The 27512-nt window shown below is 44.6% G+C and overlaps 2 protein-coding genes across 5 annotated transcripts in view; one reads left to right on the forward strand and one right to left on the reverse strand.

Annotated features, from left to right (window-relative positions):
- The window catches only part of MRTFA (myocardin related transcription factor A), a 65937-nt gene extending 62816 nt beyond the window's left edge, over nt 1–3121 (forward strand). For both annotated transcript variants that reach the window (XM_081928200.1, XM_081928201.1), the window contains exon 15: nt 66–3121. In XM_081928200.1, coding sequence (XP_081784326.1) covers nt 66–577 — 512 coding nt within the window. In that variant the 3' untranslated portion in view covers nt 578–3121. The remainder of the gene's footprint in view (nt 1–65) is intronic.
- The window catches only part of SGSM3 (small G protein signaling modulator 3), a 29791-nt gene continuing 5346 nt past the window's right edge, over nt 3068–27512 (reverse strand). The window contains exons 2-23 of one of the 3 annotated variants that reach the window (XM_081928249.1): nt 25822–25923; nt 24251–24313; nt 23099–23184; nt 21827–21893; nt 20416–20624; nt 20203–20310; nt 16849–16992; nt 14783–14978; nt 13977–14122; nt 13195–13419; nt 11291–11345; nt 9486–9613; nt 9106–9261; nt 8799–8853; nt 8574–8623; nt 7742–7894; nt 7486–7556; nt 6911–6959; nt 6547–6632; nt 6184–6306; nt 4834–4894; nt 3068–4585 (exon numbers count right to left, since the gene is read on the reverse strand). In XM_081928249.1, coding sequence (XP_081784375.1) covers nt 4505–4585; nt 4834–4894; nt 6184–6306; nt 6547–6632; nt 6911–6959; nt 7486–7556; nt 7742–7894; nt 8574–8623; nt 8799–8853; nt 9106–9261; nt 9486–9613; nt 11291–11345; nt 13195–13419; nt 13977–14122; nt 14783–14978; nt 16849–16992; nt 20203–20310; nt 20416–20624; nt 21827–21893; nt 23099–23184; nt 24251–24257 — 2256 coding nt within the window. In that variant the 5' untranslated portion in view covers nt 24258–24313; nt 25822–25923 and the 3' untranslated portion in view covers nt 3068–4504. Of the gene's footprint in view, nt 4586–4833; nt 4895–6183; nt 6307–6546; nt 6633–6910; nt 6960–7485; nt 7557–7741; nt 7895–8573; nt 8624–8798; nt 8854–9105; nt 9262–9485; nt 9614–11290; nt 11346–13194; nt 13420–13976; nt 14123–14782; nt 14979–16848; nt 16993–20202; nt 20311–20415; nt 20625–21826; nt 21894–23098; nt 23185–24250; nt 24314–25821; nt 25924–27512 lie in introns of those variants that run through there. The other 2 variants (XM_081928250.1, XM_081928251.1) reach the window with 2 other exon arrangements.

The following is a 27512-nucleotide window of genomic DNA, read 5'->3' on the forward strand; positions in this document are numbered from 1 at the left end:
GTTTAAGAGCAGTAAAAATATTGCAAGCATCCATGGATTTAAGTGTGTGTTTTTTTCTCTCTCAGAGATTTCAGCTCAGTTCAAGGAGCAATCTTCCCCAGGAAGGAAAGGCGCCACTATTTCCCCAGGATGCCCTTCTCCGTCCAACAGCCACCATTCCTCAGAGCTCCCCCTGCAGGTGCCCATGAGCCACTCCAGCTCTATTAATCCCACCCCAGCAGGCAGGCTGGAAGACTTCTTGGTAAGCAGCACTGGCCTCCCCTTGCTGACAGCTGGCCCTGATGGACCTGAGCCTCTGTCCCTAATTGACCTCTACAGTGAGATGCTAAGCAGTTCAGCTATCCTGGACCACCCATCTTCACCTATGGACACATCAGAATTGCACTTTGCCCCTGAGTCTACTGGGGAACCAAGCTTGGACCTGGGAGAGGCTAACTTGGACAGTATGGATTGGTTGGAGCTGTCAGGAGGGCCAGTGATGAGCCTCACCCCCCTCAGTACTGCAACACCTAGCCTCTTCTCCACAGACTTCCTTGATGGACATGATTTACAGCTGCACTGGGATTCTTGCTTATAGCTCTCTGAGCATGCAGACTTCAGGGGAGCAGTACAGCTGGGTTGTAGGACATGGATGGGCTCTTAAGTGAAAGTCGCCTCTTTCTTAAGAGCCTTGCATTTTGACCAGCTTTCATGAAGCTAGAGCCAAGGGCACGTACCAGTGATGTCTTCTGATTCAACCTCAGGCAAGCTATCACACTTCTCATAGCTATTGGTGGACTAAGGCATGGTCCTTTCCTCAAATGTTCAGTGGTCGTACCAGTTGTATGACTTGTTGGAGGTTTTCAGAATGGAATGCTGCCTCTGGGTGGGGTTGAGGATTTAGTTCGAAGCCAAGAATCAAAAGCAGTTTGGAAGAACTTACTGGAGAAACCAGGCTTCCTTCCTGACCTTCAGTCTGCCTTGTTAGGAAGCAACTGTGCTTTTTTTTAACTTGGCAAAAGTTAATTTGGCCATCTTTAGAGATGAGGAGGTGGGAGGATGAGTACAGGACTAGTGAGGTTTCTGCTTATATGGATGAGGATCCTGTTCCAAGAGCATTTCCCTAACAATGCCATAGTATAGGTGCTTTCTGCCTGGCCAGAAAGCCAAGCCCAAGTTATGTGCCACAGCTTAGATAGTAGCCATCTTCCTTTGGCTTGCTAATTCCTGCATGTAGCCCTTGTTCCACTAAAACTTAAAGAGGCGGCTGTATGCCCTAGCTGTTGTATCTCACCTGACATTGTTGTCTCAGGTACTCGGTTATGAATCAAGACAGCTGCATCGGGAATGATACTCCGAGCCCCCTGTAATAGCGCCTCTTAATAACCCTGCCTAGGAAACCTAGTTGGCTAGAACTTACTTGTTCAAAGTGGTGGCGCTCTGTGAAATTTGGGCCTTTGGGAAACATAAGCACTGGAGCAGATGAGCTGCACTATGCTCTCCTGTTCTTAGTGCTTATGCTGTTCATGGCTTTCAGTTCAGCTACTCATCCCAAGGGTTTTCCTGCATATGAAGTATAGCTTTCTCTGATCTGGAGGTTGGTGTCATGGGGATGTCTGGTCTTGGCTGTAGGTTAAGGGTTGTGGCTCCACTTCCGTTTGGAGAGTTCAGCTGATCTCCGAGAGCATGAGCACTAACCACCTCTCTGAGGCAAGTGTTTTTGGTGCTGCTTGCCTAAGGAGTTGCATGTCTTTCATTGCACAGAGGAACTTTCCTGTAGCCATAGTCCCTGCTGCTGTGTGGTTAAGAGAATGGTTAGAAACCACAGTCTTGCCTCTTGATACCTGGTTTCATTTATAGCTGGTAAAATTTCTGTATATAGCAGTTATAAAACTTGTTTTGTTTTTGGAAAGCAGATGAAGTTATCTACCTGGTTAGGGGGTAGTTACTTCCCTTTAGCTCCTACTGTGCGGTAAACTGTTGGGGAGCTGGTATTTTAGCCTGTGGTTTGGTGGGAAAGAGGATTTGGTCCTTAGACTACCAGCTTTAGCCTTATTGCACATGTCACTCAAAGGAAATTGTATTTCTATTAGTCTCTTTCCCTCCCATAGAAAATACGTAGTTAAATGTGTCTGCTGGCACTGCCTTTCACCCCAAAGCAGAAGGAAGAAGGGTTCTGTCATTTGACAGGATCCAGGAGCCCCTTCTGTTTCTCTTATATTTTATCAAGTCTACATAACATATCCTAAACACCCCCTTTTATGATGAATGGAATTGAAGAGAATATTAGTTATGTGATTAGTCTTTATCCTGAAATGGCCAACTGCACGTGAGTCTTATTTCATTCAGTAAAATATGACTGTTTTGGAAATTAGATTAATGGCTGCTGAAGGTGGCGTATCTCTTGTATACTCTTCAAGACGTACTACTAATATTGTCACTCAGTCTATCACTGATTGGGAAGGTTGGATCTAGACTTGGGATTGTTCACAGTATAGAAAAGCAGAATAAGCCAACTTATTGTGGGGAGAGGATCTGGTTCAGTAGTATCATCTTACCTGTTTTCAGACTAAGAGCAGTTAATGACTTTAGACTGGAAAGTACTTGTTGGCCAGATCAGGGCTGCTTTAGCAGCAGCAGTGGGTTTGTGCTGAAAGTGCTATCCCCAACAGCTGCCTGGTTTTGAAAGGGTAAACATGTCTAGTGTAAAATTATAAAGAAAAGTGCTATGGGTTAAGCCCATTTTAGGAATACTACTCTTTTGTGGAACGAGAAAGTGACTGGTATTAAGATGGGCTTTTTTGCCAGTGTCTAAAAACACATGGCTTATAAAATAAGTTCCCTAAATTCTCCTTTTATATCCCCAAAGTAAAACAAGAGTCTAAGGGTCTTCCTTTGGTTTGAATGTATGCACTCTTCTGCTGATAACCACTGCTTGTATTTGATTAGCACGCACACTTATTCCACTATGCATCAATGAAAGGGGTTATCAGCACCCGCAAGAGGCTTACGCAGTGCTATAGTATTGGACCTGGAGTGAACATGCAACTGGAAAAGGGTATGGAATGAATATTATGGATAAATCAAATTATTTTTTCAGTTATTTGAAAAATCCATTTTATTAAAAAAAATTGTGTTGTAACATCTTTGTACATCTCATCTTTGGTCATGGCATAATGGATACTGATACGTGCCATGGTGAAAAGACAGCAAAGGCATTCAACATTTGTGGAGGGATGAAGAGCCATTTCACACTATTGTGACAGTTTCTCCTTCCTAGAAACAGCACCTTGAAAGAAGTGTGGCAAGTTATCCAGTAGTAGAACAGAATGCAACTATGGGGAAAGGGGCTTGCAATCTATTCTCATCCAGGTCACAGTCAGTATATTCTAGCTGACCAGACTGTAACAGTACTATTCACTGAATAAGAAACACAATATTTCAAGGCTGATTTACTTAACATTCAAATCCTAGAATCATTCGCAGAAGTGTCAATTTTTCCTTCCAACTACTAATACTTCCACATAACTCAGGAGAACAGAAATGAGGCTAAAGGCATCTGAAAAGCAGTCCTACTTCCCTATTACTGTCTTAGTCACAAGATGTGCAATTTACTTAGAAACCAAAATGACAAGTGATTGTGCTCCTGTCTTGCAGCCTCTACCATCATCATCAGTGTAGGTTGCAGTTGACTCCCTGAGCCATCTCGGTCCTGAATCCATTTCCTGCTAATCTACATCAAAATATACAGAGATTTCTGGATACATTTTACATCTTTTGGTAATCTCTCTCTTTTTTTTACAAAGTTCCAGGCTAAAATGAACTGATGCTGTTCAGCTAAGAGCCAGAATTAAAGGCTAGGCTCCTGCTGCTCCACCCAAGGCAGTTTTAAACCAGCTAGCCATTTTAGGCACTTTGTGGCAGTAGCCCAGCCATTCATGCACTGTAGCACCTGGGAAAACTAGTCATGAATCACAGTTTCTCTTTCAGACACACACTAATAAGGGGTGTTTCACATGTTAGTGTATGTAAGAAAATAAGCATCATGAATAAAGTGAGCCTTGGAGGAACTTGGAATCTGTTGGTCTCCTCTCCCTGCCATAAATGAATCTTAACAGCTAGACTGGTTAACCTTGGGGGAATCCCCTCTTGCTGTACACCACACCTAGACAACTTTCTGCCTAACATTACTGTCTTCCCTCTTGCCCAGACCAGCAGGCCTTGAACAGGCTTGGTATCCAAGGGACACACACTCCTGAGTGGTACATTACTTCCATAATATGCACATGCTCTGCACAATCAAGTTAGTGACACCATGGGAAAGGGAAGCTAGACAGCCACAGTTTCAAACAATGCAGCACAACCCCTGCTCTCTTCAATATGCTACTGCCCACCTGTTAAGCAAACTCTTGACAAGCAAAGACTGTTGGTGAGAGGGACAGACTGAAGGGGGAACAGGCTGCGAGGGAGGAGAATATGCCAATGGTTTGATGTCATCCAAGAAGTCCAAACTGAGGCCAAAGAATCACCCATCTATGTCCCAGCTAAAGAGATGGTGCTTCACAAGCATGTCCTGGACTCCTTCCTTCAGTGGTTTCTTCTTCTCCTAAAAAAGGAAGGCAAAGGTTTTTTCACATTTCCCCACTGTCGCTAATATGTATGTACTGTGTGTGTGTGTGCTTCAGGGCCCACCACCATACCATCCCAGAAAACAAAAGGGTCCAGGCTGGGGCAAAGATTGGCCTGCTGTACCTCAGCCCCCTATGCAAATATAAGAGAGAACACAGTCTAACCCTAAACTGGGGTTGATGCAAATGCATGGGCTGTTGATTGACTAAAGGGACACATGCTTACCTCTCTTTTTACAGGGAGTTCCCAATCCTGAGAAAGGCTGAATGCAAATTTACTGAGGACTCTGCAACAGAACATATCAACCATTAAGAGAGCTTAAAAGGAGGGCTATGCAAACACTATAGGCAAAGTAATCAAACTGAAACCCACATTAAGTTCTGACACATTTATTTCATTCTGTTCTTACAGTTAAAAATTGTGCTTGTTCCATAAACAAGAACTGCAAAACATTGTATCTGTCTGCTGCCACAAATCAAGTCTTCAAGTCATTTGACATTGTAAAGAAGTGAAGAAGCAAGAAAGAAAAGAGGCGTGGGTGCTTGGTGGTGTTTTTTAAAAGTGGCTCTTTAAAAAGCACGAGAAAAATCTAGACCTGAATTGTTTAGTCACCTCACATTTAACACAGCTGATGTGAAATATATACTGCCTCATCTATTTAAGAGACAATACTTCATTTTAAAAAGAGGATTCCCAGCATCCTTACTTAGAGCACTTGGCAGTGCCACGGGCACAATTGACGGCTGTGTAAGAACATAGGTAAATCATACAACTTGTCTCCTAACAGAATAAGCATGCTTCCAGGTCTAACTGTCCTTATGAAATACAAAACTCAGGTACTTCAGTAATCAATACATTTTCTCCTAGTTTTGCTGCACACAGACTAACTCCTTTGTAGTTTGCTTTCTACTCAGCTCTACTACAGCTGAAGCGCAAGTGTACCCGTTCCCCTGTGTTTCTCTCTTCTCATTCATGAACATCTAAGGCAAAAAGCCTTCCTTTCCAATGTAGAAACTCTGAGCAGTTCCCTCTTAGTAGTTGTCCACACTTCTGCTTGCCCCACTGGTTTCCCCTGGGAAAATCGCATTTGCCGCTGAAATGGAACATCAGGTTTTCTGCAGATTGACCCAATCCAGCAGCAAACAGGGATTGGGAAAGTGTCGGGGCAAGCAGAAGGGTGGATGAGCCCTTATTTTACTCTTCCATGAGCCAGCCTGGCTGATGCATCTTCATGTGAGCTGTGACAACTGGTTATTTGCTATTTTTCTGGAGATGCTGGCTGTGGCAACCAAGAAGGTTTGGTGGTGTATGATGGCAAGGGGGGCGGGGGGGAATCAAATCCTATTCTGCTAGGATAATGACTGATGAGCTTATCACAATGTACTGCCATTAGCCTTGCTCATAAAGACCTATTCCTCCCAAGGAGGCTAAGATTGGGCAATGAAAGCAATTAGCATACCCTCTCTCCCTGTATGACATAGCCAAGTATGATTTCATTCACTTACATAAGGCTGCAGCTACCAGGAGGTGGAGTTGGGCAGTAAAATAAAGTGGGGAAAAGGAGGTTCCACCCACCTGAGCTCACACTTGATCTGCACCCAGCCAGGACTGCGCAAGAATGACCAGAGATGGAACCATTTCTCCACAGTCTGCAGGCTAGAGCACAACACCTCAAGCCACAAATGCAGCACCTGCTCACTGAAAAACAAGGCACAGGGAAAGTTACTAGCACACACACATGTTCCATTGCCACTGCATAAGGAAACTCAGGGAAAATAAAAGGTGGAAGACCTTGTGGCTCAGAAGCAGTAGAGCAGATCACACCTTAGGCTGACAGCTCAGAGCCCCTGCTGATGAAGCCCAATCTAAGCCACCCATTAGGCTCTTGTTCTCTGCTAGCAAAAACAGCCTTGTATGAAAAAGAACTGGAAGACTCACTTCAGTCCAATGCAGATAAGAGAACGAAGCTTCACATCCATCTGGGCATGTACTGCATCATGGGACATGTTGACAGACTGCACCGCCTGCAAAGGGGGAAAAGGGAGTTATATGGATTCTTACTCAGCAGCTTTCTCTCCTGGGAGCCAAAAAGCTCAAACTGCATGCAGAAGGTATTCTAACCAAAGCATTTGGGCCTTAGAGGCAATGAGAGTGAAAGGACTCTAGATTGCCACCTGCTGGAAGACACAGCCCTCTGGGCTCATCACAGGTCCCCATCATTAGACCCTGAAAACAGACTGTCCCATCATAAAGACACCTTCATGACATCACCACAGCCAATTAAAACACTAGAACATCTTACCCGATAAAGCAGCTCCTCTGGAGTTAGCACTTTCCCATCTTCATCCAACCTAGAACAGTAAATTAACAGATCCAGCTAATACCAAACAAGCGAGGGTCAGACGTTTGCCCTACCCAGTGCCACACACAGGATAGAAGCAACAGTTCCTTTCAAAGAAGATTCTCAGTAGTCCTTGCAAATTTCAACACAGGCCACTTGGCTAGGAACTTACACCACTAAAAGCTTGTAGCCCTCTGAAGAAAGCCTCATTTGGCAAGTAATCTCTGCAGCAGACACTGGCTAGCCCATCCTACATCAATAACCTGGCCTATAACCACCACCACTGTATTATTTATATGCCACCCATCTGACTGGGTTGCCTCAGTCACTCTGGGTGGCTCCCAACAAAATAATAAAAACACAATAAAACATTGACTGTGGAAAACTTCCCTGAGGTCTTCTAAATGTCAAACAGTTGTTTATCTGTTTGACAAGGTAATATGTGAAAACATTACAAGAAAAATAAGTATCAGCAGGAAGGGTACGTGATGGACAGGGAACATCTAATTCACTAGACTGATGAGAGAAACATTTACCTGTAGGTCTTGCAGAGTACAAGACGAGAATACACAGAGTCAAAATCACGCTCCACTTCTCGCCCAGCAGCCTAGATAGAGAAGAGCACACAGTTACTGATACGGCTGTCTCTTATTGTGACAGACCGGCAGGTTCCCCCCGCCCCGCAGTTACTACACTCTCCCAGAAGCCTCTGTACTTGCCAGCTGCACAGAGGTCTTATGTACTTGCCATACTATTTCTAAAGACCCTGCAGACACCAAGTGCCTCTCTTACCTCTTCAATGAAGAGCCAGGGGTGGCAGGGCCCCCCCAGCAGAGATGGCCTCTTCAGCCCGTGTTCAAATATGGCTTTGAGGGCTGGGCAGAGTGTCCCTCGAACCAAGTCCGTCACACCTTCAGTGACAGAGTCATCTCCAGCAATGGAATACTTAGAGGAACAAGAGCACAGCCTCCATTAATGGATGAGAAGCCACAGCAAACAGAAAGGCACATATGGTAGAACTTTACCATACTATTTATGAATGCTGTTTCATATGCCCGCCCCACTATTTCATAGGAGGATGCCTAGGCAACCGCAAAGTCCATATGACAAAATAGTTTAATAAGCTCACAGTTGGCATTACCAAGCTCCTCCAATCACCTGGCTAGCAAGTATATGAATGAAGCTGTTAAGACTATCCCTTTCACTGCCCCTCCCAACTGGTTGCTGGCAAATCTGGTTTTATCTTCAGTCGTCCCAAATATAAATTATTGGCTTTATAATAATTTATTGAGTGAGCTTGGATTTGTCACCTTATTCCTATATGGTCTATCTCTCCCACTGGGGTAGGGAAATAACGGTATCTCCTATTTCCCAAATCTGAAACATACAGTGCACAAAGCTTGAACAGAATGAGATTATATTTAATGGTTTTGTGTTCCGGTAACCCAGATTGTCATTGGGTGACTAAGAGATATGGGCTTTTCCAGCATGTGATTCCCACTCGCCCAGACCCAAACTCTGCTTCTCAGCATCTGTTACCCCACCATGTCCTTTACAAGGATCCAGAGAACAGTAGACACTAATGGCAGGAAGCAGGGCCATAAATTTAATATGGAAACTTTACCTCTTTGCTCCGTTCATCCAGAATTTCCACAAACTTTGCAGGAAACCAACCTATAAAGAGCAGGGAAATATCAGGATAGCAATCTAGTCTTGGTATCAGCCTGTATATAAGCAAACAGTATTTGTGGCACAGGCTGTGAAGGTAGCCCGCCCCCCAATAGATTTAATATTATTGTTTGGGGGTGGGCAGAGATTCCCCCCTCACACAAATCCCATTTGCACTTACCTCTCAGGCCATTCAGTTCTCCCACCCAACAGTGCTCATCCTTCTGAGAGATGATCTGCAGCAATTGAAAGGAGGGAAAGAGATTTTGATCATACAGAGGAAAAAGAGGAGCAGCGAGCAATGTATGGGAGCAAATACGGAATCTGAGCTGAGATACCCATGTAGTGGAAGTTGCCCCCAATTATTTTTAGTGTATACTGCAGAAAAAACCAAACTTCACTCTGTTTGGTGTTCCTTATTCATATAATGTCTGATTTCTCCACCCGCCTACATGATGCTACCATTCTGTTGGTCCCGACCATCGTACCGTGATGATATCATTCTTACGGAAGCCCAGCTCATCATCATCATGGCGCTCAAAATCCAGCAATGCCTTGGCCCGTCGCCGATGGTTCCGACAACAAGCCACATAGCTTTCATGGTCCCGCTGATGGCTCTCCATGGTGTAATCAGGAGTCAAATCCTGATTGGGGGACAAACAAGAGTAATCTGAATTCATGCCAAGCAGAAGGCAGAGATTAACAAGGGATGAGGACATTCTTCCAGTTTTGTATCTTCGCTTATTCCCTCATGAGACAAGTTCTCACCCAACACTGCACAAGCCCCCCCCTTCAGTAAACTGGGTAGAGTGGTGACCATCTCAGTAGCAGGAAGCATAGGTTTTCTTGTGGGAGATCCCCTACTCACTATGCTGCAGCTCTTGGGATCCACACACTGAAAATGCCGTGCCACTTGCAGGATGGCCTCGCGCAACTCCGCAACTAGCTCCGTCTGCTTAATGTTCTTGGCCTTCAGTGCCTCCATGTCATCTTCCCCTGGAAGAAAGGCAGGAACAAAGGAAGGATAAGGAAATCACTCAAGCAGAGCAAGGCGGCAACCCAGTCAGATGGGTGGGGTATAAGAAGTAAAGCATCATCATCCTCTTAGTTTTCCATTCTTCATCTGAAGCATCTGCTATTTAGAAACATACTGCTTCTGTACACCAAGTTTCCATTTTGTTCTCATAGCAAAAAGACAGACTTCCCTTCTTCTATCCAATTGTCTAATCCAAAGTTGGCCAACCTGTGGCCAATGCTGATGTGTAGACTACTACACCCATACTCCCTAGCCACTACCACAGGTTAGAAAGACCACTGCCATTGCCCTTCTAGTATAACGAGAGAGGATGAATTTCTTCCATCATTTTATGTCTCAATCACATCCACTTCCCCACTAGTCATATTTTTCCCCTAAAGTCTTCTACTTTTAGTTTCATTTCTGCAGGATATTTCTTTTAAGAGAAGGCAACAGAACTCTACACACCTACATAAGGGTGTTTCATGGAGTTATGGGCAATGTAATACTTGCTGCTTTATTTTCACCCATACCTAGTTCCTAACAATTGTGTTTTTCCTTTTACTTTTTAATGCCGCTCTATTCCTGAACTGATGTTAATTACAAAGAGCTGTTTTAAAAAATCCAATCTGTGTTCCACATGAATACATGAAATGAGAAAGACTGGAGATGTGCCTTATGCCCCATCTCAAAGCCCCATAAATATGTTTTATAACCAGCCTCTTAGCAGAGAGAGACTGAAGCCTAGTTCAGTTTCTCAGGCCTCCTCAAAAGCTACATAAGAAAACCTTAGTGTGTGCTTAAGCTAGAATAAAATAAGGGCACACCTACAGTGTAAACTTAAAACTAAGTTAACTGCCCTGAGCTCCCTACAAAGCAACTTCAGTGAGGGATTTAAATGCCTATAAACCCCATGGCACAGTTACACAGATTAAAAAACAGGTTTGTTTCTGCAGAGTGGATTGCCCAGGGACAGACCTTTATTAGTGAATAGTCTCAAAAGTAGTGCAGCCTTTCAGAAGTGATCAATAAGTAAGGAGGGCAGTTCTCTACTCGTAAATACTACTTGTGTGTCTCATATTACTTTCTTTCTCTGGACCTTTAAAGAGGACAAAGAGCACGGGCTTCACCTGGGGTTCCATCACAGCCACTGAAGAGGAACACTCCTACGTACAGCAGAATAAACAGCTTGCACACGACTCCCAAGAGGTTAATTTTTAAAAAGATGAATCTAGGCAGCAGACAGAAGTGTCTCCTTACTTACCCTGAAGGCAAGCAGAGTGCTTAGTACAGTGTACAATAGCGCAAGGACAATCTATGGCCATGTTTGCACTAAATCATAATTTAGCACAATGTGCACAAGCTGGACTGAGCCTGAATGTGCCTCTGACTCATGTACTCCTTTTCGCACCCTCAGCCACTTATTCTGCATCGGGGTGGGGGGTGGGGAGAAAGGAAGCTTGAGGATTTATTTGGCTCATTCCATTACACATCCCAGTACACTATAAATAAATAAAATATGGTTGAGGGTGAAGTGCCAACACAGCCAATCTTGCAGGCACCCACTATGTTTTGCCCTCTAGATTTACCATGTTTGCTCTTTCAACTGTTCCAGCCTGTGCAGGGCAACAATAATATGCTCATGCATTTCTCCTTACCAAAAAGCAGAGAGGTGATGCCAGACTTCCTGCGCTGCGTCCTGCGTCGCACAATCTGAGAGAGACAGAAGACCAAGACTCATTAAAGAGTAAATAAAGTAAAAACACTATAGTGACTGGCTACATTATGTTCAGTATGGTAAAACAGATCTTGTGGGTCACTTACATCAAACATACATACATACATACATACATACATACATACATACATACATACATACGTACGTACATATTTTTATTTGTATGCCACCTTTCCACAGTTCAAATCATGCTCAAGGCAGCTTACAACACAAAAATAATACATAACTGCAACATAATGAAAGTACAGTGGTGCCCCGCAAGACGAACGCCTCGCAAGACGGAAAACCCGCTAGACGAAAGGGTTTTCCGTTTTGGAGGCGCTTCGCAAAATGAATTTCCCTATGGGCTTCCTTCGCAAGACGAAAGCCCATAGGGAAATCTCCGGGACAGTGGGGAAGCGCAGCGCGTCTTCCCCACTGTCCTCGGACGTCCTCCGAAGGCTGGCGGTGGGGCGGAGAGACCTCCTCCCCCCGCCAGGCTTCGGAAGGCTCCTCCGAAGGCTGGCGATGGGGCGGAGAGCCCTCCTCCCCCCGCCAGGCTTCGGAAGGCTCCTCCGAAGGCTGGCGATGGGGCGGAGAGCCCTCCTCCCCCCGCCAGGCTTCGGAAGGCTCCTCCGAAGGCTGGCGATGGGGCGGAGAGCCCTCCTCCCCGCGCCAGGCTTCGGAAGGCTCCTCCGAAGGCTGGCGATGGGGCGGAGAGCCCTCCTCCCCCCGCCAGGCTTCGGAAGGCTCCTCCGAAGGCTGGCGATGGGGCGGAGAGCCCTTCTCCCCCCACCAGGCTTCAGAAGGCTCCTCCGAAGGCTGGCGGCTATAGGAGGTCTCTCCGCCCCACCAGCAGCCTTTGGAAGGCTGCTCCGAAGGCTGGCTGCGGGAGGAGGGTTTTCCTTCCCACCGGCAACATTCAGAATGCTGTTCTGAATGTTGGCGGTGGGGAGGAAAAACCCTCCTCCCACCGCAAGCCCCGGGAACAGAGATGAAGTGCTGTGCGCCTTCCCCTCTGTTCCCATACCTGTCTGAAGGCTGGCGGTGGGGCGGAGAGACCTCCTCCCGCCATCAGCCTTCGGAAGGCTGCTCCGAAGGCTGGTGGCGGGAGGAGGTCTCTCCGCCCCACCGGCAGCCTTCGGAAGGCTGTCCTGAAGACTTGCGGTGGGAGGAGGGTTTTCCTTCCCACCGCCAACATTCAGAATGCTGTTCTGAATGTTGGCGGAGGGGAGGAAAAACCCTCCTCCCACCACAAGCCCCGGGAACAGAGGAGAAGCGCTGTGCGCCTTCCCCTCTGTTCCCGTACCTGTGCTGAAGGCTTGCGGTGGGGAGTAAAGCCCTTCTCCGCACCGCCAACCTGGCAAGCGGTCTCCATAGGAACGCATTATTCGATTTTTAATGCATTCCTATGGGAAACCGTGCTTCGCAAGACGAAAAACTCGCAAGAAGAAAAAACTTGCGGAACGAATTAATTTCGTCTTGCGAGGCACCACTGTAGTCATAAACAATAAACAAAACATCAAAGAATATGCAACCAAATGGAACAATTTCCACATAAACAACAAGATCTAAAATAAAGATACAAAAAGCCAACAGCAACAACCTCCCCCTCAGACAACATGCCACCCCAAGGGGAATAGAAAAAGAGAAGTATGGGTGACCAGAAAAGCTATACTGGATGTAGCAGGAAGTATGGGAAGTTTGGCAGCACGTCTTCAATAATACATCCAAGACTGACTCAACATCACTACCACTACCTATGAACAACAAAAGCAACAGAAGCCAAGCCTGAGAAAGGAAATATTTTTTAACTTGTGATTCCCAAGAGCTTTAGAAACAAACCTTTGATAAGTTGACAGAAGCCCCTGCATTGAGCAGCTGCCCTTGGTCCGCAATGAGGTAAGCTAGGTGCTTGCACCGCTGAGTCTCCACTGCCACGTCCGTCAGGGAACCAGCAACACGCATGGCTTCTTGCAGGAGCACATCTGGATCTTCAATTTGAGAGGGGATGTCCGAGAGTGTGTTGAAGATGGAGGCAGAGTTCTCTGACTGAATCAACTCATCTTCCTGCATTAACAGGAACAAGGCATTCTGCGTGTTATGCTCTGGAATACCCTTGCAATTCTCACAGCCCCATTATCTGCATCTAACTCTATTCCCATGATGAAAGTTTGCATGGTGAATGCAGGACAACAATTAATGCATGCTTCCGTTAATCTCCCTTTGCACCCAATTATTTTCCTATAAAGGAATTCCTTAATGCTACACTGAATTTCAGCCACACAACAATTTGCCCAACACAGAACTAGAAGAGCAGAGGTTATTTCTCAAAGTGTTTCTTGAAACAGATCATTGTCAACAATCCCAGTCTATATGCTAGTTCGCTGGCATTATTCAGAAGACAAGAAAGCAGCAAAGGCAACAGCGGGTGGCAGAAGGAGCTACTGCACACCCAGATTTCAAAAGAACGATATATGGCATTTTTTGTTTTTCTTTCCTTACACACACAGACCGCCTCTCATAAAGGATTCCCCAAATACCTAAGATGGGGGTGGGGAATCGGGAGAGCGGACCCTGTATATAAAAACTCATTCCTGAGGGGAAAGCGGAGGAGTGTTGCTTACCTTCATGCTGAGCATGCCCAGTGTGACCTGGAAGAGAACTATGGAGCCCTGGTAGAAAAAGAGGTCCCAAATTCGTAGTAACAGCTTGATATGCACAACACTAGCAAATGATGTGAGGAACCAGTGCAGGGTGATCAAGGAGAGCTCTGTGAATGGAGACAGTAAAGAAGGTGTATCATTCTAGTTTACCAGTCACCCACACGAGGAAGAATCCATCCTACTCCTGCCCTCCTGCCTGTCCACTTCCAACATAAAACAGAGAACACTCACATCTATTCCAAATCATCTACCTATGTCAGTGCAGGCAAATACAGCTCCCTTCTCAGTCCTTTTCACTATGTCAAACCAGAGCCAAATAAACAATGATCAGTAAACCAAGGACTAAACTTGCCTACAGATTGTGGTTTGCTTGGAGCAAAACAACCTAGTTCCTAGTTCAGACAGAATACTAAGCAAAGGACTGTGGTTTGCTTGCTACTGGCATGCAGGAAAAGTGGCCCAAATAGGCACATTCACAGCAAGCCATTAACTATAGCTTAACAAGCAAATAACAAGCAAATGAGGCCACTGATAATATTTCTGCTTAAAACAAGAATTTTCAAATAGCACAAGAGATTATGTGCACACAAGCATATTTCTCCTTCCATTTCAACCCAAATACCAAGCTAAAGTGACTCATGCTCAAAAGCATGTTAGATTCATTTGCACTACTAAATTCCCTTAGCAGCCACATGCACAGTGTGGCTCACAGAAGAGAGTTGGACCCTGAAGCTCAAAACCTTCAGCTGACCAAGGGAGGCTCTCACCAATGTCATGCTCCTGGAGAAGTTTGTCCAGCTGTGGCAAGTACTGCACAATGAGATGCCGCAAGACGCGCTGGTCAGTCTGGACGCCCATCAGAGTAGTGTTGAAGTAGGAGGCCGGCACCAGGTCCTCAATGATAGCACACATCATCCAGAAGGCATCTTCCTCTTCCAAGAAAAGAAGTAAGGAAGCGACTACCTAGCAGAAGAGGAAAACATGGAGATAAGCTGAAAAGCATCTGTAACAGCCCACTGGTGCCCTCCCTCACAGCAGCAGAATTTTAGGGATAGAAAGTAATTAGCCATGGTGAGAACAGGATATTAGATGATGAACCTTTGGGCCAAATGAGCAATACTCTAATGTTTTCATGCAAAGCAGCCTCATAGTTTCAGTAAAAGGATAATAATGGGATAAAGGAAACCCCTGTGACTCCAGGAAGACTTATTTATTTGAGCGCTTAATATACTGCTTAATTGCCAAAGTTCTTCTGAAGAGGGAGAAGGATCCTTGTGGCCCTTCAGTCCCCAGACCACATCCCTACCAGCCCTGCTTTACATCCTCCTCAAGTCCCTTCGCTTGGTTGGAATGTGTCCTTGAACTATGCTACTTGCCTGCCTGGGTAGAGAGGGGTGTGTCTAGGAAGTAGCTTACCCCACAAGCCACAGTGCACATTCATTGCTCTGCACAGTTGGCTGTCCACTACTGGCATTTCACCCCTGGAAGGTTGACCAGAAGGGAATGCTGCCCTTATCGTTTCTTTTTCTAAGTTTGTGCTTATTTTCTTCTTATTTATACGCAACTTCCATTTTCTGAAGGAAGTCTTATTTCCCCCGCCCCCAAGTTTCCTCTACGAAATCAAACATGACTGTACTAAACTTTTTTGGGGACTGTCCATCTGAATATATATGCTGAATTTTATTGTGCAGTTTAATGACACGTATATGTCACAACAGGCCCTGAATACTACTTAAAATTAAGTGCAGGGTCATCTCCATGACCGTTAGCTTTAAGGTGCAGTCATTTAGCCTATCTAGTAATTGTACTTTTTTGTTGTTACGGGAACACACACTGATTCAATCTACGTGAGGATAACTGAAGTCACTCGTAACTACATTTCCTCACTGGATGCAGCTTTTGATTTAGTTCTCCATCTCATAAACAACCAGAGCATTTTTGTCAGGCGGGCAATGATGCATCCCCAGAATTAAATTACCCTTGGGCCTGGTAAGTTTGCTCCTTTTGATATGTCTAGCTTGTTGGAATGGATGTCCTCAGGTGTACAGAGTGATACCGCCTCCAGTTCACCCTTACTTGCACTTCCTAAAGGGTTAATATCTGTAGACTGACTTGTCTGCTAGTTTTCCATTGCATAACTGTGGGCCACTCTCTCAATGTGAGCCAAGTTGGGAGCTTGTGCTGCAGGCTGGCTTACATATGATTTAAATAAATTCTAAACAGAGTTATGAATAGGGAGCAATGTAGCATAAGTTCATAAAGTAACTTTGATTCTAACCTATGGTGCTAATAACTTTGCTAGTCATACAGAGGTAGCTCCAGAGTCTTTGGTGAGCCCTGCCACTGAAACGGCCTTCATTTCTCCCCATCACAAAGACCTTGAGCTGCAGTGAATATTACATGGGCAAGAGGGATGTTGCTGAAAATGGTACCTATGTGGTATAACAATTCTTCATTCCCCCTGCTGAAACATATAGGACATCTAACTGCACAGATGACTGTAGGAATCTCCATTTCCCTACTTCCAATTCTTGGTGGCTGTTTCTGAGGATGTGGAGGTTCTCCAAGTTACAGTGGCTATACCTGAAACAGGCTACTTTATGGCTTACAGCTGGGTGTTAGCAAATGCTCACCATGGTCATGCTACTCCTGGCAGGAGTATTATATTATGTTTAGTGGTGCCATCACCTCTGCAGTAAACTTATTTTATTATTTCTACTGGATAAAAAAAAAGTATCTTGCTACCTGTGAATTCCTCTCACCTGCTGTGAGCAGATTCCCAAGGGAAACAATAACAACTCACATATAACCACAATAGGAGAGGTTTATTTACCATGCCAGTGCCTTGGCAATAGCCTATTTCGGGATACAGCCATGCCAGTCCCCGGAGAATTCTGCGTAGCCGCGGCACTCCAATGCTATTCATGTTGGAAAAGCAGGCATTGCTGGGCATGGTGCGGAGCAAATCTTTCTCAATCTAACAGAAATCAAGTATCACAGATTAGCATTCTAGACTCAGTTAGCAGTTATCCTCCCCATCTTCTTTTTTCTTTCTCTAGTCCCCTGGGCTGTCCTTACATTCTTTGCACCCCCACAAAGTAGGCCTGTAGTCTGAGACTGCCATTTCACCTCAGAATGGAAGCCTCACAAAGCACATGCAAACTTCCATCCATTCAGTATAATGCCTCATCTGCAACCTGAAGTGAACTGCTCAAAGTGAGCGAGTAAGCAGCACATCTCTTACTGCACACTCAAGATAAAAATGTACCAAATAGTTCTAGCAGTCCCCCCCCCCCAGCAGCCTGGTTGAGACCCTGACTGCCACAAACAGTATAAATGGTGCCATTGTGTGAGGGCCTATTAGCAGGCTTCCTCAACCTGGCGCTCTCCTGATGGCTCCCAACAGAATAGCCAGAGATGATAGGAGTTGCAGTCCAAAACATCTGGACGGCACCAGGCTACCAAAGCCTGCTTTAACAGTTGACTTTTGCTTCAGAAGCCTTGCCCAGTTCCAAAGGCTGTCTTGGATGCCTCTACTCTGTGATTCTTTCTCTTCCTGCCTACCTGTCACCTTCCAACGACTGGTGACAGATTAGTTACAATGGGGGGAAGGAAGGCTCAACTTTATGCACCTTGCAAAAGGTATGAGATCTGAAGAAGGCACTCACAGCACTATACATGGCATCTCCCATTTTGCTTTATTTATAAAGTTGCTTCGTCTTCCCTACTAGTTTTACAAAGTCCTGTCCCCTTCATTAGGTTGTTGGTGTTTGTCCTTAATGGGCTGAGAATCACATTAATCTAAGGGCAGATGTACCGCATATATTTAAAGCACATCTAATGCACGTTTAAAACACATGGCTTTTCCCAAATATTCATGGGAACTATAGTTTGTTAAGGATGCTGGAAATTGTGCCTCTATGAGGGGGAAACTAATAATAATAATAATAATAATAATAATAATAAGAAGAAGAAGAAGAAGAAGAAGAAGAAGTAGTAGTTTTATTTATATCCCGCCTTCCCCAGCCGAAGCCGGGCTCAGGGCGGCTAACAACACTAAAACAGTACAACATTATAAAACATTATAAAAATGAATTAAAATCAAAATTGATGGCAACCATAAACTAAAGTTTTGTAAAGATTGCCAAAGGAGGGAGTCAGGCTGCGCCCTGACCAAAGGCCAGGTGGAACAGCTCTGTCTTGCAGGCCCTGCGGAAAGATGTCAAGTCCTGGAGGGCCCTTGTCTCTTGTGACAGAGCGTTCCACCAGGTTGGAGCCGCAGCCGAAAAAGCCCTGGCTCTAGTTGAGGCCAGCCTAACCTCTCTGTGGCTTGGGACCTTCAAGGTGTTTTTATTTGAAGACCGTAGGTTCCTCTGTGGGGCATACCAGGAGAGGCAGTCCTGTAGGTACGAGGGCCCTAGGCCGTATAGGGCTTTGAAGGTTAAAACCAGCACCTTAAACCTGATCCTGTACTCCACCGGGAGCCAGTGCAGCTGGTATAGCACCGGGTGAATGTGGTCTCGCAGCGAAGACCCTGTAAGGAGTCTCGCTGCAGCATTCTGCACCCGCTGGAGTTTCTGGGTCAGTCTCAAGGGCAGCCCCACGTAGAGCGAGTTACAATAATCCAGTCTGGAGGTGACCGTCGCGTGGATCACAGTGGCTAGGTCAGGGCGAGAGAGGTAAGGAGCCAACTGCTTAGCTTGGCGGAGATGAAAAAATGCCGCCTTTGTTATAGCTGCAATCTGCGCCTCCATGGAGAGGGAGGTATCGAAGATTACACCCAAACTCTTAACGGACGGTGCTGGCACTAATTGCACCCCCGCAAGAGATGGGAGTTGCCCCCTCAGTCCCATGTCGTCCCGTCCCAGCCAGAGGACCTCTGTCTTTGAAGGATTTAGCTTCAACCGGCTCCCACGTAACCATCCAGCCACAGCCTCCAAGCATCTGATCAGTGTGTCTGGGGCCGAGTCCGGGTGGCCGTCCATCAACAGATAGAGTTGGGTGTCATCAGCATACTGATGGCAGCCCAGCCCAAAACTCCGGACAAGCTGGGCGAGGGGGCGCATAAAGATGTTAAAAAGCATCGGGGAGAGTATTGCACCCTGGGGCACACCACACACCAAGGAGTGGCGAGATGACAATTCCCCCCCAAGCGCCACCCTCTGTCCCCGACCAGAGAGAAACAAGCGCAGCCATTGAAGGACTGTGCCCTGGATCCCCACGTCGGCAAGGTGGTGGTCCAGGAGTTCGTGATCGACCATGTCGAAGGCTGCTGACAGGTCTAGAAGAATCAGCAGCCCCGACCCGCCTCGATCCAGCTGCCTGCGGAGATCATCTGTTAGGGCGACCAGAGCCGTCTCGGTCCCATGACCAGCGCGGAAGCCGGACTGGAATGGATCCAGAGCCGATGTTTCATCCAGAAACCTACCAAGCTGTTCAGCAACCGCTCTCTCAATCACCTTACCCAGGAATGGAAGATTCGAAACTACACTTCGCAGGATTCTTTGGGGAAAGTCATGTGCATTAAATGCGTGTTGGATGTACTTTAAATGTATGGTGTGGATCTGCTCTAAGAGTCTGAGGATTAAAAGTTAGGACTCAGTGGTGCTATTTAGAGCTTAAGACACACAACCTTGTATAGTGATCTCCAGACTAGTTCTTCACATTTTGTTCAGTATTTATATCCAACAACAAGAGTCTAAGCAAAGTGCCTCATGAATACATGTTAGTACATCAACAGAAGATATTTTATGCACACTCTACACCTAAAGGGTAATTAGCTGCTGCTGAGTGGCAAGAAGATTTGTGCTGGCTGAGAGAGATGCTTACAAAGTTCTGTACCTAGACCTCAAAACTTCCTACCTTCTAACAATTGAAGATTTTATTCTTTTCCTTTTAGCATGATGGCAGCAAGTGTGCAACACCCCCCTTTGTTCTACATAAACTTTAAATCCACAGAGGTGATGTGTGGTAGTAAATCCTTTCTTGGCTAATATCAGGAGGAACGCTGTGAGCCAATCCCTCTAAGCTCATTTTCAGCACTAGAAGAGAACTACCAACTCCGAGAAACTGAGTGGGTAACCCTCTCCTTCTCTCAATCGCTGCTCTTAATCTTCCCTTTCTTCCACCCACCTGATAGAGTGCCCTTTCTTGAGCCCCAAGAACTAACCCATGACAAGGTACCCACTTGTTTGGCAGCAATGGTTTCATCATTGGAGCTGTTTTTCACAATTTCCCGATATGACATTTCTGAATTTCGCTTCTTCTGCAGAGCACCTGACAGTCTCATCCACAGCTGGGTGAAATGAAGGAAGGAAAGAAAGAAAGGGTTTCATGCTTAAGACAGGAAACCTCACCAGCAAGCTCTCCTCCCCTTCATGATTAACCAGGAATGCCTCACCTGTGGCCTCATGCTATGAGGAATGCCAGCCAACACCAACGATCGCAGCTTATCGGAACGTGGAAGTGTGACTTCTATCTTGTCCCAGGTGAGGTCCCCCACGTCATGGTTGTGTGTGAATTCCAAGTGGGCCTGCCATTTCAGCCTGTGCTGTGGCTCTTCAACCAGTGGGATCCCCAAGAGCTTGCTGGAGTTTGGCTCCGCGCCATCTGTAGCAAAGAACACCAGCTTTAGGTGTGGGGAAGAAAGTAGCAAGTAGCCTACATCTGAAAAATAATTACTTGAAAAGCTGGACTTTACAATCTAGAGAGTCAATAATTCAGTTGTGCATGCTTGGGCAAGTGTATAACCAAGTTCCAATTCTGATCCCAAAGCATGCACGGACCGCCACCGTTGGTGATGTTGAAAAATCCACTCTGACAGTCCCTTATGAGGTATATGGGCACCAGCCAGTTGAAATTCAAACAGGAAAATGAAGGTGTTTACTTTTCCATTTGAACATTTGTATTCTGGCTCATATGAAATGCCTAAAGTGGCTAGCTGTCCTAATATTTATTATTTGCATATAGATTTCTATACCACTAAATCTTCTGAGGGACGCAGGTGGCGCTGTGGGTTAAAGCCTCAGCGCCTAGGACTTGCCGATCGAAAGGTCGGCGGTTCGAATCCCTGCGGCGGGGTGCGCTCCCGCTGCTCGGTCCCAGCGCCTGCCAACCTAGCAGTTCGAAAGCACCTCCGGGTGCAAGTAGATAAATAGGGACCGCTTACTAGCGGGAAGGTAAACGGCGTTTCCGTGTGCGGCTCTGGCTCGCCAGATGCAGCTTTGTCACGCTGGCCATGTGACCCGGAAGTGTCTCCGGACAGCGCTGGCCCCTGGCCTCTTGAGTGAGATGGGCGCACAACCCGAGTCTGTCAAGACTGGCCCGTACGGGCAGGGGTACCTTTACCTTTACCTTAAATCTTCTGAAAACAATGTACACAAATAATAATTTTATTATTTATACCCCGCCCATCTAGCTGTGCTTCCCCAGTCACTCTGGGCGGCCTCCAGCAGCTGTCCAGGGTTTCAGACTCCGCTGGTTTCAAGAACTTGAGCCCAGACAAACATGTAGACGGATTGCAGCTTTAAAATACATACGAGCAACACCCTGATCCTATCCTGGTTATCACCTCCATGTCTTTTCAAGAAGGAAAACCTGCTGTTTACATACATGTGCACTGTTCCTAAATGACATGTTACCAAGAATGTTATGTTAGTAAAGCCTGAAGTTAATTTCTTTAGAGGTCAACTGCTTTCAAAGCACCACCAGAATCAAGAGTTGGAAAGGGACTGCTGGGAATAAGTGACTTCTGAAGCAGAGCCCCAGGGAGAGCTTGTCACAAGTTACACCACAAAAATAAAAGGCCTTGCCTTCTTTGTCTACTCGGAAACCAAATTCATCATACCGGAACTCTGGCTGTTCAACAGATTCTTCTTTCTGGAAAACCGAAGAAAAGAATTGCTTTCCATTCTTTGCCACTAGGTGGTACAACACTTTTACACGCTGCAGGCATCCAAAATAAAAATGGGAGCACTCTATGCATTTGTGCTGTACTCTTATAGCCTATATAAATAACTTCCACAGTAAATCTAGGAAGAACATGTTGGGAAGATATTTCCATTGGAGATTTTTTGCCTTGCTTCTCCCAACCTTAACCCCTTTCTCATTATTTAAAAGGCATCAAAATCCTACAGACTGATGATTTGGTCACTCATTGGCTCAGTATACGTATTATTCTATGCGTACATATACTGTATGCACAGGAAACACTGTTCCCATTTATGCTTCTCCATGTGTGCATCCTTAGCAATGCTTGTCACAACTACTAGTCTAGACACAATTAATACTTCGAATTCTGTACTGTTTAAACCACTTAAGCACAATATTGTCCCAAAGTCTAACATGCTAAGATTAGTACCAAAGCTGTCCCAGTTTCTTTTGGATGTAAAGATCTACCACAGAATTCCTGATTCAACCTGGGGATTGCTGTTAATCCCGATGGCCCCAGAAAGCATTTTGTCCCTGTTGTCTTTGAATGTGAGTTTTGAGCATCACCAAGCAGTTGTACATATAACAGTGCCTATCATGCAAGCAGCTGCTCACCTGTCTTATTTATTTTATCAGTGTAAGGGTTCCTTACTGGCAGCCTTTATCCCAATGGACTCTATGTTTCACAGCTGATTTTTCATTTTATATGTTGTGCCAGGCACATGCACTTCTAATTAAATTTATAGGCTATTCATGTGTGAAACCTTTGGCAAGGTCTCAAGAGCATGGCTTCCACTACCCAGTCTTTTTAAAAGGGTATACACAGCCATCAGAAGTATTTTATACCCTGGCTTCTTTACCCAAATGTAAGACATAATACAAGATCAGACATAATTTGTGTTTAGGTTACCAGCTAATAAACTATTAGAGTCAGGCTCTATATCAGATTTTTGCCAGCAGTGCCAATTTACCTGAGAGCTCCATTCATGCTAGAATGAATGCAGCTGCTGAACCAGCAATTAAATGCCACAAATGCCTAGAAGGGTACTTGAAGACACATACAAACATTCATAATGACACTACTGTTTACTATTCAACAATGAAAGAGAAATTAGGTGCAATATTTATTATTTCACTTTGTCTTATAGTAGTACCTGGGCATATTTGGCCAAGATCTCCTGAGGCCATATGCTGGGTGTGAGAGCAGAGAAGGGCCCACCAGCAGTAGGGGTACAGCTTCCTATATGTAAAAACATTACAAACATACACAACAATGGAACACAAGGGACAGGAAAGTCACACTAACACTTCTGTGATTAGCCAATCCTAAAACACTTCACAAGACTCTGTCTCCAGTTTTGTGCTATTAAAAGTCCAGAAATCACCATAAGGAAACTGTGGACACATGGAAACATGGAAAAGCAACTAAATTATGCAGGATAGCCCAAGTAACTCAGATATGTATGTAGCATTAAATTCATTTTTCACAAGCATGGGAATAACTATTGTTCTAGAAGGGGTGGGGGAACAGAATATACCATGTGAACCCCAATTCTTCTCAAACCTTTGAAGTGCTAAATTCTAAACACACTTATTTCAGCACAGCTTCTTATTGCCTTCTTTTATTGGCAACCAGGAAAGTATTCCTAATGTATTAGTTAGGGGCATTGTAAACCAGTCATGGCCTTGCTAGAGATCTTTACTCAGACCCAGACTTTCTGCAAGCAGAAAAGCTACATATACTATGGGGCCTTTGTTCCCCTTTCTTTTCCAACCCATCCCAAAAAGCTACTTGTGAGGGTTAGGGATACCTTCAGAATGGCACAGGAGGGAGTACAGAACACAGCGGGAGGGGAGAAACTGCAAGAATTCAACCACTGACACATTCAAGCTTCTTCCTCATTGCGCATTCCCCCATCTACTGCAATCTCCCATACTCCGTTCCTCCTGAGCAGCTTTGGGGGGCAAAGGGGACTGCAATGGGGAGGAAAAGGTGGGGGAAAATGGCCTTCCACTCAAAAATCCGGATCAAGCCAGTGATTTACATATTCTGTTCTTGTAAATATGGTAGTGTTAACCGAGTTTTCTGTCTGAGAGCAAGAGAAAAGTAAATGAAAAGATGTCGGTGATTCTGTGTGTCCGATCTGATGAGCAGCCTGACTCTCTGAAGTTTCAAAACACTACATGACGCATGTAGCTAACTGGAATAAAGTTAACAACACTGGTATGGTTGGCTTGGTCTTTTCTTAAAACTGGAAGGATTTTGATAAAGTATCAAAATTACTAATAATTGATTAAGGGCTTACCTGACATGGTGGCAGTGGAACGTGGGCAATGGTGGTTATTCTACTCTTCAGAAGGTCACTGCCCTGTTACAACATAGATGCAGGCATAATACAGAAAGAATAAAGCAATTAATCTTGGGACCAACAAACTATGCATAACAAGTATAGTTGATTCACAGTTAGCTGCTCTCTAATCAGAGCCAACACTAGTTAAATCAATCCTTACCAAATAAACTTATTTCTATGTTCCAAGAGTAACTCTATGTCAGGAGTCAACACATAAAGGAAGCCATTCAAGTGTAGGAGATGAAGTATTGGACTTCAAATGTCTGCTCAGCTATCTTTACAGAATAACCCTGGGCACGTTCGCATCTTGGTTAGTGTAATATATACATGCAGGCCCTACTTATCAAAGGCAATGTGTTCCCGGGAAACCGTTTGTTAGGCGAGAGTTCGCATAACAAGTCCACGATTTACATTATTTCTTTTGGGAATATATCTTTTTAAAGCGTTTATTAGTTTTCCAATAAGAACATCTAATTAAGATATCAAATCAAATAAAAAAACTAAAATATAAAGACATAATAACTATAATAATTATAATCTTATTTTTCATATATATAAATATTTCTAATGCAGGATGTGCCATGGTTTCTTCCTGAAATGGCTGCAGTTCATCAGCAAAAGAGAGACAAATAAAAACAAACTAATTTATCCAATCTCTCCTGCTCCCATCTCCCTCTGTCCATGGTTTCTGTCTGAAAAGGTTGCCTCCAGACAGCAAAGCACAAACAAGGAAATAAGGAAGCCAAATGTTCGGATATCTGAATCTGGAGTGCATATAATGAAGTTTGGGCATAATTCTTTATAAACAGGTAAGTGATTTTAAGATAGCAAGTGTACAGATAGCAGGGCCTACATGTATGTTTGTCCTAGCACAGATTATGTCTTATCTTGCATTATGTTTGTCCTAGCACTTAAACTGACACTGGTGTAGTTTTCCAGCATTATGGGGCAGGTCTAAATGTTAAGTTTTAAATTAAAAGTAACAGAAGGAGTATAGCTTCCTATAATTAAAGCATGAAGATGGAAGTATCGACAAGCAGGATATGGTAGCATTTAATTTAACGATTCAGCTACACAAGTCTAGCTAAGGGAGTCACCATGACACTTTATGTCCATTTCTTAATACTACTACTAATAATAATAATATCATCTCGCCCATCTGTCTGGGTCTCCCCAGCCATTCTGGGTGGCTTACAGCACACAAAAAATGTAAAACATTAGACATTAAAAATTCCCTGATACAGAGCTGCCTTCAGATTTTCAACTCCAACCTTTCCAGAGAAATGTTAACACCATTGACTGTCTCTGTAAAAATAATGCATGATGTCCCCTACACATGTTCCCCTTGACAGCTAGTAGTTGGTATATGCCAGGGGTGGAAACCTGTGGCCCTCCATACACTGCTGGACTTCAGCGCCCAACAGTTGCAACCAATGGCTAGGAATTATGGGAGGTGCAGTCCTACATCACGTGGGGGGCCAACAGTTCCCCATTACTGGTGTTTACTATCAAATATAAATACAAACCTGACACAGTAGGCCTCAGAGGTTCACTGCTTGTTGCTTTTCCCAAGCAAAAGCAGACATTGCCGGGACTGAAATGGTTCAGAATCTCCACGTTGGAGGCTACTGCAAGAAAGAAGTCAAACAGACCTTCACAAAGATGAGCGGTGACAATTATTTTGTTTCTAAATTTGAAAAACTCTTCAAGTTTCTCAATACTTGAACACACTTTCTCAATACAGTTTTCTCACCTGTCACTTTCACTCTGAGTAGCAGCAAGAAGTGAAAACAACTTTCTTGAGAAGTTGTATTTCCTCAAAACTTGAATACAATATCAAAATGTTGCTACACTGGAAGACCTCTTGGTCACTAAGGGATCTGTATGGTGGCCTAGTTACTCTTGGGCTTGATTCCCATTTTTCATACCAGGAAATCTCAAGGAACTATTCCAAGGCAAGAATGAGAAAAAAATTCTAGAGCACCCAATATGTTCAAAGAACTACATAAATTATTATTATAAATAATATGGTAGTCCAAGGCTGCCTAGACTATCATGTTCATAAATCAATTTTGCAGCATTCTACTAATCCCTTTCTCTGCTGCATTTTGGGGCTGCCTGCATGGTTTCTGAGCAGTATCTAGAACATGGAAGAAAACTATCTAAAGTTTTGAGGTGACTGTCGGAAACATCATTAAAAAAGTTTTTTTAAAAACCTGCAGAAAATTAAACCAATGTTGGATGGAAATTTTTGGCTCAGTCCTAATTCATATACAGAGACACTTTTTCACTCCTATGAAGATCTCTTATCATCATTATTACTAAAATTTGTTTACTGTCTTTCATCTGAAGATCATAGCATAGAAAATCAAAATGAGAGCGCAAAATACGTAATGAAACAAAAACCAAACAACCAATCCATAATCCCCATCCCACACACACATTTAAAAGGCCATGGAATGTTAATCAGCCAACGGCCTGGTTACAGAGAAATGTTTTCGCCTGGCACCTAAAGATATGTAATGAGGGCACCAGGCAAGCTCTAAACAGCTTGGGACACAGATATCTGCAAGAATGCCTTCTTTGAATAATAGCTTCCCCATGTTTCATGATCAGCAGATGAGTCCTCGTGGTGCTCCCTTCTCAGGATGAGGTATGTGGAAAAAGGCATTTGCAGTGGCAGCTCCTTTTATGTTGAGCTCCCTCCCTTTCAAGGTGCATTTGGCCTCACCTTTGGCAGATAGTTCAGCTGCACCTTTTTAAGCAGGTGCCTGAAGAGGGGAGGACCTGATTGCTGCTGCTATTAGCAATTGCACTACAGTGATTTGTTATGTGCTTATGTGGATTGTGTTATTTTATGGATTTTATGCATTGCGTCATCAATTTGCCTGTTATAAACTGCCCTGTAACTTTTGCAGAGGATAGTGTATCGAAATAGATACAATACTCAGATGTCTACTCAGAAGTAAGTCTTACAGAATTCAATGAGGCTTACTCCCAGGTTTGTGGGGTTAGGATTGCTAACAAATTCATTGTCACAGACAAGAGTACTCCAACATGGAATGTGAAAGGCAATATGTATTGGAGAAAGTCATATTGCCAAGGTCCTTTTCAGACTAAGGTAATAAAGGCAGTTATGTGAGAATTTCTTTCTCCTCTCAAATAATAGGCAGCCATGTCTAATGTGTTGCGTGATCACCAGCCCACTCCTCCTACC

This window comes from Podarcis melisellensis (genome assembly GCF_964234715.1).
Source record: "Podarcis melisellensis genome assembly, chromosome: 10".
NCBI lineage: Eukaryota > Metazoa > Chordata > Lepidosauria > Squamata > Lacertidae > Podarcis > Podarcis melisellensis.